Source organism: Lacerta agilis, chromosome 2 (genome assembly GCF_009819535.1).
Source record: "Lacerta agilis isolate rLacAgi1 chromosome 2, rLacAgi1.pri, whole genome shotgun sequence".
Lineage (NCBI taxonomy): Eukaryota > Metazoa > Chordata > Lepidosauria > Squamata > Lacertidae > Lacerta > Lacerta agilis.
Genome location: NC_046313.1, coordinates 73,729,334 through 73,746,924, shown reverse-complemented (window position 1 = coordinate 73,746,924; position 17,591 = coordinate 73,729,334). Strand labels below are relative to the sequence as shown.

The following is a 17,591-nucleotide window of genomic DNA, read 5'->3' as shown; positions in this document are numbered from 1 at the left end:
CATACAAATACTTAAAACACAGGATCGTATCTAGCAAGAGTTTGCCAAATGAAATTTGTACATTTTAACAACTTCAGAAGTACTAGAGGAAAAGTTTGGGGGAATTGCCATATTACCTTAAAATGTACTTTTGCTGAGATGTTCACTGTTTATTTTATTAATTGTTTATTTCAGAGTTGTCTATACCTCCCTTTGCCAGGAAGCCCTAGGGTAGTTTACATAAATAACAACAGAAAACAATACAACAGAAACAATTTTAGAACCCTATCACAGAGAAAAAGGGGGGAAATAGCATTAAATTATTCACCAATTCCATACAAATCCAGTTATAAAAAAAATCTTACACCACCGTTTCCCCAAAAAGCCTTTCGAAAGAGGAGTTGCCACTAGACTCGGGCAGCAACTTTAAGAAATGAAGACTGACAAACACCGCTATTATTTATTTGATTCCACCATAAACTTTATGTTTGATGAAATCTAACAGTTATTAAGACATCAGACTTGATAAAATAAATCACTTTCAATGGCCTTCATTTCCCGGCTCGTTTTTAAGCCCTTTCTTGACAAGTGGTGGAAAGTACACCAAACGCTCAGTTGTTGAATGGAATCCAGAATCTTCTAATAAGCAAGTGCTTTGTAACTAAAACCCAAAGCCCAGCACCCCTTTCTTTTCAGAATGCTGCTTTTCTGCCCAAAGAGTCCTATCTCCATGATTTCAAAAGCAAGCATCCACATGGGATGTACTTTGCCAAATCCAAATTAGAAACGTTTACAGGTTTACACCAATTAAAGCCTCTTCCAGGGGCTAAACAGTATGTTAGGTATTGTCCTCTGTGCCTTTGTGCAGAATCTGACCCAGCCAGAATCCTATCTGAGTGGATCTTTGTGTGCACACAATCAAGCCCCTCACCTGAATATCAACAGATAAAAAGTGCAGTTTCCCAACAATGGTTCTATCACTTTTTGGAATGCCTGCTACAAATTGCCTGGGAGGACACAGGCTGTTTTTCATGACAGCTGAAGTTACTTTGTTAAGCCTGCCATAGAAATTATATAGTTAGGTGGTTGTTTTCAAATCACAGCTTTGTATTTTCTCTCCATTGTTTTATATTGTTTTAAATAAGTCTGCTCTTTTATTCTGAATGCTGGAGTTGATTAATTTTTTGTCTTGCTACAGATTCTAACCTCACCCACTGTGCCTAATCATTCACTGAGACTACAAGATGAAGTACTTGCAATTACTTACTGGACTCTGGCTGGAGTGCTAACACAGTTCCCCCACCCAACCACCCATACACCTACAGACACCACAAGTGTCTTTTCTTTCTTTGCCCAAATCTAGATAAAAGAGAGTGAAAGAGCTCCCCAGGACTTAATAACAAGTAAAGTCTCTCTGAGCCTGTTTTGCATTGAAATAAAGGTGGTGTGGATGCTTCCATTTGTCACATACTAATTTTAGTATGGGGTGTGTGTGTGATTCTTTTCCTAAATAGGGAAACTATTGTCATTTCGAGTAGTTTAACAAATGTGGTAGCTTGACTATCAGATGCATATTGGATTGTGCCCACAACATCCCTGCTGTCAAGCAGCACATCTCTATTTCAGGAGCAGGGAACCTGTGGCCTTCCATCCAGCTGCTGTTGGACCCCCATCATCCCTGAACATTGGCTATGCTAACTGGGGCTGATGGGAGATAAAGCTGCAGCTACTGATGGGGCCATGGAGTAGCCACCCAAGATTTAAACCAATTTGCTTGGACAAAGTAAAGAAATATAATATGGCAACAGTTGTTCCAGAAATAAAATAACAGAGTCTTGCTTCTAAGAAAATATATATAGGATTTCTCTGTGAATTTCATTAATATGCCAAGCAGTACAATCTCTTATGCTAATTAAGTTATGAATGATACATTTTATGGCGTTGAAGCAGTAAAGCAAGTGTTGGTTTGATAACAGAGTATGTATTGCATATATTCCAAACATCTCTCCCAATTCCACCACCACCAGCCCCGGAAAAGAATAAAGGAAATGGTATTCTTTTCATGGTTTCGAAATTCCTGAAATTTTTACATCTCTAGGTACAATTAAGTTTAACACAGCACAAATGTTTCCCAACTGGCTTTGCTTACTTAACATCTAGTTGAAACTATAGGGATTCACCCCTTGTTTCAACCTGAAATAAAAACAAAGAAGACAAAAGTTTGGGGTACATGATGGAAAACAACAATGCACTGAATGTTTACATCTTATTAGGTCCTACCTGTGGGTCAGAAAGTCGTGATAGGTCAGGGTACAAGTAGAATTTTATCCCTTCAGATGCCCCAGGTAGTGTTACTCCTCGAACCAGCAGCACCAAGAGCATGACGTAAGGGAATGTAGCTGTTACATATACAACCTATGAAGAACAAGTGGGAGAAAACACATTATTTTAGCAATAAAAAGTTACATGCAAAATAATGTACTCAGCTGCTGTTCATAAATGGACATACTAATCCTGATGCCTATCAGGAGATCAACAACAGGCAGGGTATATTGCCTATATGTCCTGCTTGTAGACTTCCCATAGGCTGCTGGTTGGCCCTGTGGAAACTTGTTGGACTAGATAGGCCTTTAGTCTGATCTAGCAGGGTTCTTATGTAATTTTCTTACGTTCATGATGATTCAGTATATAATAGAATCATAGAATTGTAGAGTTGGGAGGGACCCTGAAGTTCATCTAGTTCAGGGGTCCCCAAACTAAGGCCTGGGGGCCAGATGCGGCCCAATCGCCTTCTAAATCCGGCCTGCGGACGGTCCGGGAATCAGCGTGTTTTTACATGAGTAGAATGTGTGCTTTTATTTAAAATGCATCTCTGGGTTATTTGTGGGGCATAGGAATTTGTTCATTCCACGCCCCCCCAAGGTCTGGGGGACAGTGGACCAGCCCCCTGCTGGAAAGGTTTGCTGACTCCTGATTCTAGTCCCACCCTCTGAAGTGCAGGAATTCTGCCCAGTCATCCCTGGTTGGTTGAACCACCAACCTTCTTGTTAACAGCCAGATGCACTGACCCAATGTGCTCTCTGTGCAATGGAAAGCTTGTAGCTAGGCTTTAGTTGCCAGGGAGCTGGAGCTGGAGACCATGGTTCAAATCGATGAAGCTGTCTTATACTGTCAGACTATTGATATATCCAGCTCAGTATTGAGCTGACTGGCAGCAGCTTTCCAGGGTTTGAGACAAAACACATTCAAACCCTGACCTGGAGATGCTGGGTATTAAACTGAGACCTTCTATATCCAAAGCATGAACTACCACTATCCCAAAATTGGCCTTGGCAGGCGTTTGTCCACTTGGTACCCTCCAGATGTTTGGAGTACAATTTCCACCAGTCCCAGCTGACTCAAGCTGATGGGAGGTGTAGGCCAAAACATCTGGATGATATTGTGTTGACAAGGGCTGATCTAAGTGGAGGAAGTTCCAAAGCCTTGGTGTAGCAACTGAGAAGGCAGTGAAGTTGGACATCAGGTCCACTGATAGATTCAGGAGTATTATCAGACTCTGAACCAAAAGTTTCAAGGGAAATAGTACCCACCTAAGATAGGCTGAACTCCAATTTTCAGATCAATCCTACTCATCAACATCAACTTTGTCTTGCCTGGAAAGACAGGCATTTGCTTTCATCTAGTCCACAGGATACCAAAATTTTCAAAAGTAGGGGGTCCATGGCTTGGCTTTTGAAAAATATGGGGTCCACAGTACTGAGCTACTTGGGAACCACTAATCTAGTCCATTACTAAGTTCAAACATCAGCTTAGCTCCTCAAAAGCCACCCTAAAATGCGATGGAAAGGAGAAGCAGAGCTGAATGTTATCAACATACAGGTATTGATGCTACAACACTCGATGGTTTCCCCCCATAGTTTTTGGTAGATGTTAAACATCTTGTGGGGACAGGATGGACTCTGAGGAACCCCACAAACCCAAGCATGCCTCTGAATAACCATTGCTGTAAATCAAAATCGAATCAAAATCAAAAGTGTGGAGAATGCTGTTGCACCCAGGCTTCATTTAGGCAGTTAGTTGTCTGCAAGAACAGGATGCTTGACTAGATGGGCCTTTGGCTTGTTCCAGCAGAGGTATTCTAATTTATCTAAGAGACCCTCACAACCACTGCTAGAAACTGCCCTTCCAAGAAGGACTGTAGCCAGATTGAAACAGTGCATCCCAGTCTAATCTATGGTCCTGAAGAGTATTGTAGTCAATGGTATCAAAAGCTACTGGAAGAACCAGTTGAATCTGTAGGGACACATTTCTCCCTGTCCAGTTTTTGGCATATAAATTTCACTACAGCAACCAAGCCCACTACATAATCAGGCCCAGATTAAGATGGAACCGGCTAATCCTTATTTGGAAAACTCAAGATGAGGCACCATTACCGTAGGGCTAAAATATCATGCACATATATGTATCAATCATACTTCAATAAGGTATAAGTTGAAAGAGTTACCGGTAACCTAAGATTTAACTCAGAAAAATAGCTAAAAATGATCACAGAAAAGCAAAAGTCATTTTTGACATGAATGCATTTATGCCTGGGCAGAATTTTAAATGGGAAGTTGATGGGCACAGGTTTCAGCAGGAAATATGGTTAGATCAGGGTACAGATAGAAATCCAGAACCAAACAGGAGTCTATATGTACCGATGAAGAGTAAAATATTAGGCAATATGTTCTTGCCTAGAAATGGGAAAACAGAGGAAAATGTTAGGGAACAGGGAAGTAAGAATTAGGATTCAAATTGAGAAGACACTTTGCATGTGTCCAGAATATATAGACACCAATGAGAATACTGGCATGCCCATCATTACCATATATGGAAACCCAAAAACCGTATAAGAGGCTGGGAAGTTAAGTTTGGGATGCAATTTTAGCTTGGATTCTGGTGGCCCATTATGTTGCATAAATGTTAGGTAACTCTGTTGGACTGTGCTGATGGGCCACCTCCACAAGTAGACTGACATTTCTTTGGAAATGTGAGAAACTATTTGCTTTGTTTGAAGCTGTGTATGTCTGTGTGCGCAGTTTCAATTTAAAAACTGTTAAACTTGCAACGCATTTAAGTCGACTCTACAATATTGAGTTCATTGGATAAATAAATCCCCAAAGCCAGGAAAGTAAAACAGTAAGACAGTAGTAGGATACCTCCAGCTTTAAATAATTGCCACACATATCTTTCAGGCTTGCTACAATTATGTTATCCTTCAAGGGGGCATTTGCCACCCTCATTACCCACTTGATGATTCTTCCTTTGGCTGCTCTTATCAGTCAGGAAGGGCAAGGGTGGAGGAGCATACCAGTGGTTGGTCTCACACCACCAAAAACCCCATCTACATCCTTCATAAACTATCCAAAACAAAAGGTCAAGCCATTTCCACAGTTGCATTAACTGTGGTATCCCAAGCAAAATGATCTCAAGTTGTATATACAGGTAGGTGGAAAGGATAAATAGAACTGGGTGTTCTCAGCATACTGGTGACACTAAACCCAGAAACTTCAGACAACTCCTCCCAGCAGTTTCATGTAAATGTTAAATAGCATGGGGAACAGAAAAGAACTCTGAGGGACCCCATCGGTCAACAGCAAAGGCATTAAACAGGAGTCCCCAGCACCATCTTCTGGGTTCACCCCTCCAAGGAGAAACAGAGCCACTGTCCTATCCCAAGTCCCACCCCAGCAAGGCAGTCCAGAAGAATACCATGGTCTATGCTATTGAAAGCTTCTGAAGTGTCCAGCAGAACCTACAGGGACACACTTCCCCTGTCCCACTCCCCCAAGGTGACCAAAACCATCTCTGTCCCATAACCAGGCCTGAAGCCACATTGAAATGGATCTCAACCAGTCCCCTGCGGGCCTTTTTGATGAGCCTGTAGAAGCAAGGTAGCTCTCACATTTCCAAGGATCCTGCCCACATCCTTGAGCTGTACAAATTGAAAATATCCAGCAAGCAGAGGCCAAAGTTTAAGTTCACTGGACCTGTATCAACTATAGTGTCCAAGTCAGAAAGGATTGATTTTGTCAGCAAAGTGCTAGGCCGATTGTTCACAGCAGGCTGCCAAGTGGTCTAAATTCTCTTGTGAGTGTAAAAGACCCCTGACGACTTGAAAGAGCTCTGCTGGACAGCTCCTTGCTGATGCAATGGAGATGGGGGGGGGGGTAATTTTGCTCCCCACACTGCCACAAAACAGATCTTCAAATAGGCATCAACCTGTGTTCGGTCTGATTCATTCCGATCTTTCTGCCAATGTAGCTCTAGTTGCCATCTCACGTGTTTCATCATCACTAGCTCTATAGAGGAGCAAGGGGTTGGATTGACTCCACTCCATGAGAGGAGATGCCTCAGGAGCCACTCCAAAGGCTGAGTGGTTTTGTGGAAATGTAGGGAATTTTTCCTGGGAGAAAAATGGATGATCGCCCATGTAATTGCCCTCCAGCCTTGCATGAGGATGGTAGAATGGATTAAAGGTTTGGACTTGCAGTATCAATTAAACACTACATTTAGATTAGTCTTCACTGCAGGATATCCTGGTAATATTTTGAGTGCATTGGCTCCCATTTACAATGCATTAAATTTGAGTCACGCATACTACGCATTAACATTCAGTGTTGTACTATCCCCATCCTTAAATACAACTTCTGCCCTTTGATTCCCCACTTAATGACCTGGAACCTTATGTTAACTTGTACTGTCATTATGGAGCTTTGTTGCTGTTATTATTACTGGGTACATCTCAAAAAGCATTGCAAGCTTCCTGTACTTTTTCTTTTCTTTTCTCCAACATGTCAAACTTCTCTGAATAAAACAAGGACAACATCGTTTCTAATTACACTAGATCCTGTTTTAATTGCCTCTAATTGCCTAGTGTATTAATTTGCATACCAATGCTCAAAATAGTTCCTCCACATCACCGCTGTGCCCCAGCAATGTCAGTGTGCTGAGAAAACAAAACAAATATCTAGCCTATCTGTTTGGACTGCAAGTTTGAGTCATTACATAAACTGAGACTTCTGATCAGAAAATCACAGTATATACAGTTTGCAATGCAGCAAGCTTAACTTTGGAGAGCCAGTAAGGCAAACCTCAGGAGGAACAATACAGTTTATCTTTAACCTGTTGAGACAGAATAGGAAGCACTCAGCATGGCGGATTTAGCTGGAAAAGTTAAAAATAGATTTCCCAGGCTGCTGCTACAACACAGCATGTCAGTTTAATGTTCACACACTATATCACCACAACTTCAAGATGAATCAGAAAAAAAGAGTTGGCTGTAGTGAACCTTACTCCTTTGCTTTACTTGTATTGTGTGTATACCATGTCATTTGTTAGCCAATCAATTTTTTTATTTTTATTTTTTGCAAAAATGGGCCCCTCCAGACTGCTATTTTATTGGAGGTATATTCTGCTAAATGTCCTTGACATAATAACATTGCATTAGTGGTGGTTTAATTCTGCTTTATTAGTTGTTCCGTGGTGCTTCCCCAAATGCTGCCACATTATTGCTGTCCAGCGGGGCTATAGCGCAACAAACATGGGACAAAAATAAGCCAGAGTATTTGTGATATAAGAAGTTACAGGATTTCAGCAGGGATATGCACCGACTGGAAATAAAACCACCCCAAAACTTTTGCAGGGGCAAACAGTACTGAAAAATGGGATGACATTTGACCACCCCAGTAACATAAAGTGCACAAATCATCATGAACGTGCGAAGAAAAGGATGTCTGGAGGTTCCCAAACCCTTACAGTGAGACTTTTCTCATTGCAGTTTAACAATTATGGTTGCATTTTGGTTTACTGTTTTATAACTGCCATGAGAACTTTGCCCAGATTTACCAAAACACATTTTGCTTTCCTCAAGATTCTTTGAATGTTGGCCTGACTAGAAATCTCCATACTCATTTAGAAATGAGTTTTTACTAGTGTTATTTAAATTATTTATTCCTTCCACTGGAGTTCCTCAGATGCTTGACCTGTGCAATGACTTAAAAAATATTTTATGTGAAATTACGAGGGGATTCAACAACAGAAAAAAAAACAATGTTTAAAATGTATGAGTGAATGGAATCAGTTACGAAGACTGATATTCATCTCAGTTGTCAGATTTGGGATTACTGTACATTAAAACTCATATTGTCTGCAAAAGTTTTTCATTGCCACCCCTTTTTTATCTAAAGAGGCTAAAATGTGATTCTGAGTATATGAGAAAAAATTAACAATCTACACATACATTTTCATTTGTATGAGATTATGTGAGTAATACAGATTGAATATGTCCAGTCATAAATTATTAACATTGAAAAAAATCGCTGTAGTTGTGCATAAAAATATTTGTCTTTTTATTTTATCAGTCATTTACTTGCCTAGCATTATTGAGTAGCTTCCCTGTACTACCTTTTAAAAAATAGACAGGATGGAGGCAGGGGCATAGCGAGCCGCTTGGCTGCCGGGGGTGGCAAGCCAAGCAGCACCCCCGGGGGCGGGGCGTCACTCCGTGCGCATGACGTCATGACGCATGTGCACGGAGCGACGCCTCCACCCGGGCCAGCGAGGAGGGGCATCACGCTAGGGGCTGGCGTGACACCCCTCCTCGCTGGCCTGCCTGGCTCCGCCCAGGGAGCCCAGCGGCAAAAAAACCTTTTTTTGCCGCTGGCTGGCGGAGCCCCTCCCATGCGCTGGCTCCGCTCAGGGAGGCCAGCGGCGAAAAAAGCCACTGAAAGGGGGAAAGCCCCCTTTCAGCGGCTTTTTTCGCCGCTGGCTGGAGGCGCCGATCATGGGGGGTGGGGCCCTGCCCCGAGTGTCACCCCCCTGGGTGCTACCTGGGGCGGCCCACCCCCCTGCCCCCTTGCTCTGCCCCTGGGTGGAGGAGAAATCAGAAACTCTGATTTTAAAAAAAGAAACTCTGATTTAAAAAAAGAAAATATATAACTGAGACTGAAAACTACACTACGTTATCTCTCACATGGGAATGACCCTCAAGTTCCTCAATGTATGCATTGTCACAGCCCAAAAAATCCTTCCTAATTTTTAGGGTGAAGCTGAATTTCTTTTCAAGTCTATTAGACTGAAGCCTAATCTAGTCTCCAGTGCCAATTAAAGATATCTGCAACAGAAAACCATGGGGGGTCAGGGATTAAAATAGTTTGTTTTTATTGCAATTCCATGCTGATTGCAGTTGCATGTGAAATACATTGCAGCGCTGCAGAAAGACTTCTATAGCAAGCTGCTCTGAGATGTCCTTAAATCCTCATCAATGTGCTAAGAGAAGAAGAAGAAAAAGAAACATTTTTCAGTGTTTTAAAACTTCAACGAGAAAAGGCTGGAAAGCCTAAAACTCTGCATGCATCTCATGAACGTTCTACTTTCCTCCTCTGAATACAGAGATCAATCTTGGGCTGCATGTTAAAGCCTCACTATGAAGGACTATTCTCTGCTATTACTTCAAGCTGAAACAAAAGACACTTCAGGAGATATAATCATTGCTGCCTAGTTCCCTTTCCTGAAGACTTACAATGGTCCCCAGTTCTTTTATTTTTTCGCACATCTTTCTCTTTTATTTTCTTCTGCTGTCCCTTTACACTTTTTCTTTATGCCTCATTGAATCCATTAGGCTCTTTATATAGTCTACTATTGAAAAAAATAAATTTTCTGTGTGGAACTACTGACTGAGCCTTAACTGCTGGCAACTACAGCTTAACTCCTTCTGATGAGATTACTTTAGAGTTAGAAGGTGAAAGGTACACAGGCACTGTTCCTTAACTTTATGAACATGTGCACATGTTATGTTGGCTCAACTTCACCTCTGCATGAGAGCTTTCTTATCCTCACTCTCCTCTAAACAAGCAAAAAAAAAATTGGTGATAAGTGACTGGCAAGTCTGCAGTAGCAGCAGGATGAACTGCCGGTTTCTGCATCCTACTCTCAGCGTTTCAGCTGAATTTGTAATGTTATTGTCAGTTTGAGAATTTCAGTCAAAAGATGAATACACTACTGCCAGATGTTACTATCTCCAGAAATGAACAATACATTCTGGCTCAAAACATTTCAGGATAAGAAAAATGGCAGAAATCCAAAGCATCTGGAAAGTCCAAGACATGTGGCACAAAAACAATGTACTAGCTTGGTGTTTCATGTAACTTCATAATTCCAGTCAGATAAAGAGCAGGATTCCAGTCAGTTCCCACCACCCCCAGCAGGATCTCACCAGAGCTCAGCTCCGGCACCTCTCAGTTGGGCACCATTTCCATTCTAAGAGAACAAGGAAGAAGTTCATGGTGAGCTCCAGAACGTCCTTTTCTAGAAAAATAGCACTGATGAAGAGGGTTTAATATTAATGAATCTTTGAGGATGTGCCTACAAAGAACCTGGCTTTCGGCATCTGATCTGCTGAATGCTGCCATCTATGTGCAGAATGTTTTATGTTCTGAGCCAGAAAATAGTTTTGGTGAAATGCTCCTTGATTTAACAAGTTTTAGCATTATGAACTGTCTAGATTTATTAGCAAACCAAGTAGCTTTAAACTTTGGTGATGCACCTAGCACCCGCTGAGATCTCAGCTTGACAAACATGGTTTAGCAAGACATGAATATTATGTCCCAAAGGGCCCCTAGTCGGCTCCCAGCCTAAAAGTGCGCACACTGAAAAATAATCATCAGAATCCTCTGCAACAAGCAGATATTTCTTGGTTAGTGTGCAAAGGTTTTCATGAAAGAAGAAACGTGAAAAACTCTGCCAGACAACATCAGTGGACAGAAGCAAATAGGGGAAGGCAAATTTTCACAGAGAATATTGTTTTTGCAGTTCATATGACGACTCTTACCTTTGCAACTTTTTTAAAAAATATTTTATTTATTGAATATAAGAACAACATATAATCAAATACAAGCAATCAAAAACAGTGTTCCCCTACCCCCCCCCCCAAAAAAAACAGCCCCAACTACGTCCAGGTAATTATATTAGTACTATAATCAAGAAAAAAATTATTTCTAGTTGCTGGTTTAAAAAATATCATTCCACATTGGTTGGAACTGCTTTAGGAAACAGTGTTAGCTGTCTTGAGAATGCTAGACAGTTCTGCCTACCAGTTGCTGGGAATACCAAATGGTAAAAAAGTAAAGGCAAAGGGCCCCTGGGTGGTTAAATCTACTCAAAGGTGACTATGGGGTGTGGCGCTCATCTCACTTTCAGGCTGAGGGTGCGGCGTTTGTCTACAGACAGCTTTCCGGGTCATATGACCAGCATGACAAAAACCGTTTCTGGCACAACAGGACACCGTGGCGAGTGCTAGAGTGCACAGAAATGCCATTTACCTTCCCACCACAGCAATACCTATTTATCGACTTGCACTGGTATGATTTCAAACTGCTAGGTTGGCAGAAGCAGGGACAGAGCAATAGGAGCTCACCCCGTCATGGGGATTTGAACCGCTGACCTTCTGACTGGCAAGCCCAAGAGGCTCAGTGGTTTAGACTACAGCACCACCCGCGTTTCTATACCAAATGGAGATAGTGCTATTGTACTCAGGTACTGCTCACTAGTTTCCTAAAGGCATCTGGTTGGCCAGTATGAGAACAGGATGCTGAAGTAGATAGGCCTTTAGCCTGATCAAGCAGCCAATTATGTTCTTAAAGTTCTGTGATTCAATAAGGCATACCATAGCTATGTTGGTTTAACACATACTATACTACTCACACACACACACCACAGCACTTATGAATTTCTCTGGAAAGTACAGCAATGGAATTTTGAACAACTTGCTACTTTTCAGTAAGCAAAAGTTACCTTTTCCATTCCCACTGATTATGTATTCTAGTACAACTATCCGTAAGGAGAATCTGTTTACTCTGAACAATGCAAAAGCAAGATTAGGTTACAATTCCATATTTTGAAGCTTTTTTCACATCAGTAAACCACAATGATGGTATTTCAAAGGGCCAATTTACAGAATCAAAAACTTTTTTTTGCACAATGAGTTTCTTACAGAGCTAGCAACACTGTGCAATGGTCATTTGATTGTTTAAATACTTATGATAAGTGTCTCCCCACTACATCTCAATGAAGGCTTAACACTACTCTGACAGCACAATAAAATGATTCCTTCATTGCAGAATCATGGCAAGTTTTGGTTGTATGACGTAGTATTTCAGGCTTTAATCGACTATCCATTTAAGTGGTTTATTCAGAGAGGAATAAAGCATGTACACTTCTCATATGCAATGCTAAGCTAAGGCTTTTGCTTCTCCTTGCTCCAGGCAGAGCAAGCAGAGCTGTCAACTTTCTCTTTTTTTGCAATGGGAAACGGCACTGGAATAAGGGAATTTCCTGCAAAAAAGGGAAAGTTGACAGCTATGAGAGCAAGGCAAAGCAAAGCAAGGCAGGAGCAACCAATAAGCCTGTACCAGCACAGTCAGCCCCCTTTCCTTTTTTACTGTGACTCACTGTGACCAGCCCAGTATTTGCTATACTTTTTTTTTTAGCAAGAGTAACCTTAGATCAGTCTTCAAACTGGTCCCTCCACCTGTGATGGCGAGGGCGAATGGGAATTTTAGTCCAAAACATCTGGAAGACACCATGTTCAGGAAGGGTCACTTAGAAAGTAAGGATTCGAAGTGAACTGGGTGGCCAATTTTTTTTATCTATTTATTAAAATGATGTATACCCAAAATTTATAAAATTTCAGATCCAAATAAACCAAGTTAAAAATAAACAAAAAAATACACTAAAGCGGCAAAATCTATAAGAGGAGTATGCGCAAAGGTCCTATGCACACTTTCCTAAGTGCAAGCCCCACTGAATTCAATAGGTCTTACTTCCAAGTAGACAAGCAACAGATAAATAATACTTCAATCACCTAGTATCCATAAAGTCCAGTGTACAAAACTTTCAGACCCAGACTATTGGGGGGGGGGGGTCAAACCAGTTCAAGACTTTGGAATACATTTCTAAAAGGCCACATAATAATAATTTTATTTGAGATGTTAAAGTAACAAACAAATCCAAAAGGATGCCAGCATGATTAAAATAATGGATTTAAGGAACTTGCAATTGTAAGTTGCTTTGAGACATTTTATTATAACAAGCATCAAATAAATGCAATAAAAATAAAAGTGCCCACATCGCCAGGTTTCTCCCCACACTGCTTTCATGTAAGTGTGCATTGCATTGATACATATCAAACTATTTGAAGCAAACATTTTGTGATATGTGACGGTCAGCTTTTCATAGAAAATAAACTTCTGTAAGCACACACAAGTCCTTCAGAAATCTTGAAGTAGGTATTTGAATCCCACTGGGTGACTAGGAGCACTGAGGGTTCAGCAGTGTACAATGCTTCCTGTGCTCAGAAGCAGGCTATCTTGTACTCAGAGCCAGCCAGCTTATGAGGCAGGACAGGTACCCTCAGGTGGCACCCTTGTTCTCTGAGCCAGTTTGGTGTAGTGGTTAAGAGCGGCAGACTCGTAATCTGGGGAACCGGGTTCGTGTCTCCACTCCTCCACATGCAGCTGCTGGGTGACCTTGGCTAGTCACACTTCTTGAAGTCTCTCAGCCCACTCACCTCACAGAGTGTTTGTTGTGGGGGAGGAAGGGAAAGGAGAATGTTAGCCGCTTTGAGACTCCTTCGGGTAGTGAAAAGCGGGATATCAAATCCAAACTCTTCTTCTTCTTCTCAGTTTTGCCACCAGTCTGCCCAGCCTCAATGGGCAGAGAGGGACCAGTAGCAAAGCTATGCTGAACACCTCCCCATCTGCTGAGTCAATGAGAGGGGAGGCATTCCACCACCCAACTTTGCCACTGAGAGATTTTCTCCCCATTCCAATTTGCTGCTGGGTGGGTCAAGGGAATCCAGAATTGATCTCTCCCCTCTGCCACCTGGTGGGGAAGACTCTGCAACAACTTTTTGAGGAGAAACTCTTGAGGAGAAACTCATCATGGGGGTAGGAGTGAGGTGTTTGACCTCAGGTGCCCAAATGCCGCAAACCACCCCTGCTTGTACAGTGGTACCTCGGGTTAAGAACTTAATTCGTTCTGGAGGTCCGTTCTTAACCTGAAACTGTTCTTAACCTGAAGCACCACTTTAGCTAATGGGACCTCCTGCTGCCGCTGCGCCGCCAGAGCACGATTTCTGTTCTTATCCTGAAGCAAAGTTCTTAACCTGAAGCGTTATTTCTTGGTTAGCGAAGTATGTAAACTGAAGCGTATGTAACCCGAGGTACCACTGCACTTGGGGAAAGCAGATGCAGCACAAAAAAATGGTATTATAATTTGCTGGCTTTGAATCTGTGAAATTCACTGTACTCTGAATGCGGGTAAATATTCATTTCTGCATTAACAGAAGTGTCAAGAATAGTGTTTCTAAATAAATGCTGCCTAAATTCTGTGAACACAATGAACTTGACAATTTCATAGCAAATCACAGCCCTATCAACTTACATTTACATGATTTCTGTGGCTGGCTTCCTCTTGTGTATTTATCAAAAACAGTACATAAATTTCTCATTCCTTTCTACTGATTAGACGAGCTTGCCTTTCCAGAAATCTTAAGCTGTTTTGCAAAAGACAAGTTTCATATATGTTAAAGATACTGCTATTGTTTGTTTATTCACACCAACAGTGTGAAGTTATACACATCTGCTCAGAAGTAAGCCCTTTTGGCTTTAATATAATATAATAAACCACAGAGCCTAGGGCTTGCCGATCAGAAGGTCGGCGGTCCGAATTCCCGCGACGGGGTGAGCTCCCATTGCTCGGTCCCTGCTCCTGCCAACCTAGCAGTTCGAAAGCACGCCAAAGTACAAGTAGATAAATAGGTACCACTCCGGCGGGAAGGTAAATGGCGTTTCCATGCACTGCTCTGGTTCGCCAGAAGTGGGTTAGTCATGCTGGCCACATGACCCGGAAGCTGTATGCCAGCTCCCTCGGCCAGTAAAGCAAGATGAGTGCCGCAACCCCAGAGTCGTTTGCAACTGGACCTAATGGTCAGGGGTCCCTTTACCTTTACCTTTACTCCCAGATAATAGTGCATAGGCTTTCAGCCCAAATAATATTATAGTTTCAATACAGTGGGTTGTATTGAAAGCTGTGGTAGCAGATGTCCCTGCTGGTGCAAAGGGACCTTCCACATGCTCTCCTCTCACACCCAAACCTGCTCTGGAGGGTCCCTCAGCCCCCTAGAGCTGATTTGGGGGGCACATGTTTCTAGAAGAGACAGGAGAGGAAGCAGTAGCTCTGTTGTGTCGTGGGAAACCTTTTGTGCCAATGGGGCTGCAGTGGTAGGATTCAGCCCAGTATGACAAGCTATCATAAGCTTACATAGTATATAGAACCATTACTTTTACCTTGCCAGTTGACTTGGTTCCTTTCCATATGCAAAAATAGCAAATAGTCCAGGCTGCCAAAAGACATAGTGCCAGCTCCCAGCGAAGATTCCCAATGTGTTCAATTCCATCAGATATGGCCAACACCCTGCGTCTGCACAAGAATAAAAGAAGCCATAAATTGCTGGAAACTTTTAATGAAGTCTATAGGAAGTTTGAAAGAAATAGGGCAAAAGAATTGCTAGAAATCTATCAATGTGCTAAGCAAGGATCATTATCAATTATTATGGTAATTTTCACATTGGCTAGTGTTCCAATTAGTATAACAACAAGGCAATCTGTAAAACTGCCAACTAAATGTAGAAAGTCACATGTGTCAAAAGTTGGTTCCCATTCATACAACAGTTTCATACACTCAGAGCAAGCACAAAAAGGCACCTGCTCTGTGACCAATTTTATGTGCAGTGCATACTCTGTAAACCAAGACAATTGGCTTGTGGTAGAAATTGTACTGTCAAACCAAAAGCAACCTATTCCATTTAGCGGCTATCTTGATTCAAGTCTGGTATCGGTATGCATTTACCAGACATACAATATATTCAGTAAAAAAGTAACACAGTCTGGTCCCCACATGGCCTGATATGTACCATAGAAACAATCCGGCTGGATCAAACACAATTCTAGCATGACACACACAAAATATATTTTTTTAAGGCTTTAAGATGTTTTACTCTTCAATGTTGCTGAGGTTCACAAAAAAGTCTTTGCAGACCACATGTGGACCACAGGCAGCATGTTAGATGACCCTATCATAGATGAATGTTTTCACCTGGCACCTAACAGTATGTAATGAAAGCACCAGCCAAGCCTCCCTGAGGGAGACCCCACAGAAAAAACCCACTCTTGTGTTGCCACCCTCCGAACCTCTTGTGGAGGAGCCACATGAAGAAGGGCCTCAGGTGATGGTTGCAGGGTGTGGTTTGGTTCAGATGGGGAGAGGCAGTTCTCAAAATATTGTGGTCTTGAGCTGCTTAAGGCTTTATAGATCAAAACTAGCACCCTGAGTTGGGCCTGGAAACTGATTGGCAGCTAGTGCAGTGGTGCCAGGATTGGCACTATCTTGCCCTGGGGAGCAACCAAGCTGCCAAGTGTTGCACCAGCTGAAGAGGGAGCCCCACATATAACACATTGCAGTAATCTAATCCAGAGGTTAGTAGAGCTGAGGCTATCCCTGTACAGATGAGGTGCAGCTGGGCCACCAGCCAAAGCTTATGGAAGGCACTCCAAACCACCTGAGCCTCAAGCATTCTGTGACAGCAATTTCTTGAAGCCAGGCATGCAGGCTGGATGGTAGGTGGTGGAGAAAGATAAGGGAAATTCACCCACCCGAGCGCTCTGCAAATTTCTGTACAGAGCCTACATGTGCATAAATTGTATATTCAAGGATGGCGAAAGCCAGTTTCCACTCCTATCTCGTTCTCTTTCAATTTTATTTGTAATGCCATGCCTGCAGCCTGCAAAGCAGTGCCAGCAGAACAGTGGAGAACTCAAGGCACAGGACAGCCTGATTAGTACTTTACCCTTATTCTGAATTTTTTGCTGGCCCCCCTCAACACACATTAAAACCCACACATTAAAATAACATAACATGTAACAATTTTTATATAACCGTATACATTAAGAAAACTCTCAAAGCAGTTTACAAAAGTATGTTGTTGTTTTTAAAAAAAGGAATTTCGCGTGCTACTCATATGTAACAGCTAGGTTAATATGAATAACCTGGATATAAGCAAGCTAAACACCAGTCTCATCATTCCTTGAATATTAATATTTGTGGCTACCTACCAAATGCAGGCATTTCAATTTCACTGGATGAAAATAAAACACTGTAGTTTGCCCAAAACTTGCTTTGGCCTATGAGTCATGGACATTTCATCTTTGCTTGCAACTTTGATTTAGAGAGAGGGTGCAGCTGGGTCAAGGCAGAGTAAAGCAGAAAGAAACAACAAGTAAAGCAGAGAAAACAGACCAGTATGCAGTTTTCCGCCATTGCCATAATTAAACTGCAATCATAGATATGCTGCAGCCATGTGGACAGTAACAGTTTACTTCTGTTTTGGGGAAACAGTTACTTTTATGATCAGACTAGGTAGTGCAGTAAGTTTTAAATTTGGTTTATTCTAACAAGCCAGGATCATAAAGTGGTTTAAAGTGGGCTCATTTGGCAAAATCAGTTTGTCCCCACTC

At 42.0% G+C, this 17,591-nt stretch overlaps 1 protein-coding gene across 1 annotated transcript in view; it reads right to left on the bottom strand.

The window, feature by feature from the left end:
* Window positions 1-17,591, bottom strand: part of SLC6A11 (solute carrier family 6 member 11) — a 93,825-nt gene that overhangs the window by 43,182 nt on the left and 33,052 nt on the right. Inside the window, exons 6-7 of the mRNA XM_033140772.1 lie at window positions 15,366-15,498; window positions 2,260-2,394 (exon numbers count right to left, since the gene is read on the bottom strand). Of these exons, the coding sequence (XP_032996663.1) occupies window positions 2,260-2,394; window positions 15,366-15,498 (268 nt within the window). The remainder of the gene's footprint in view (window positions 1-2,259; window positions 2,395-15,365; window positions 15,499-17,591) is intronic.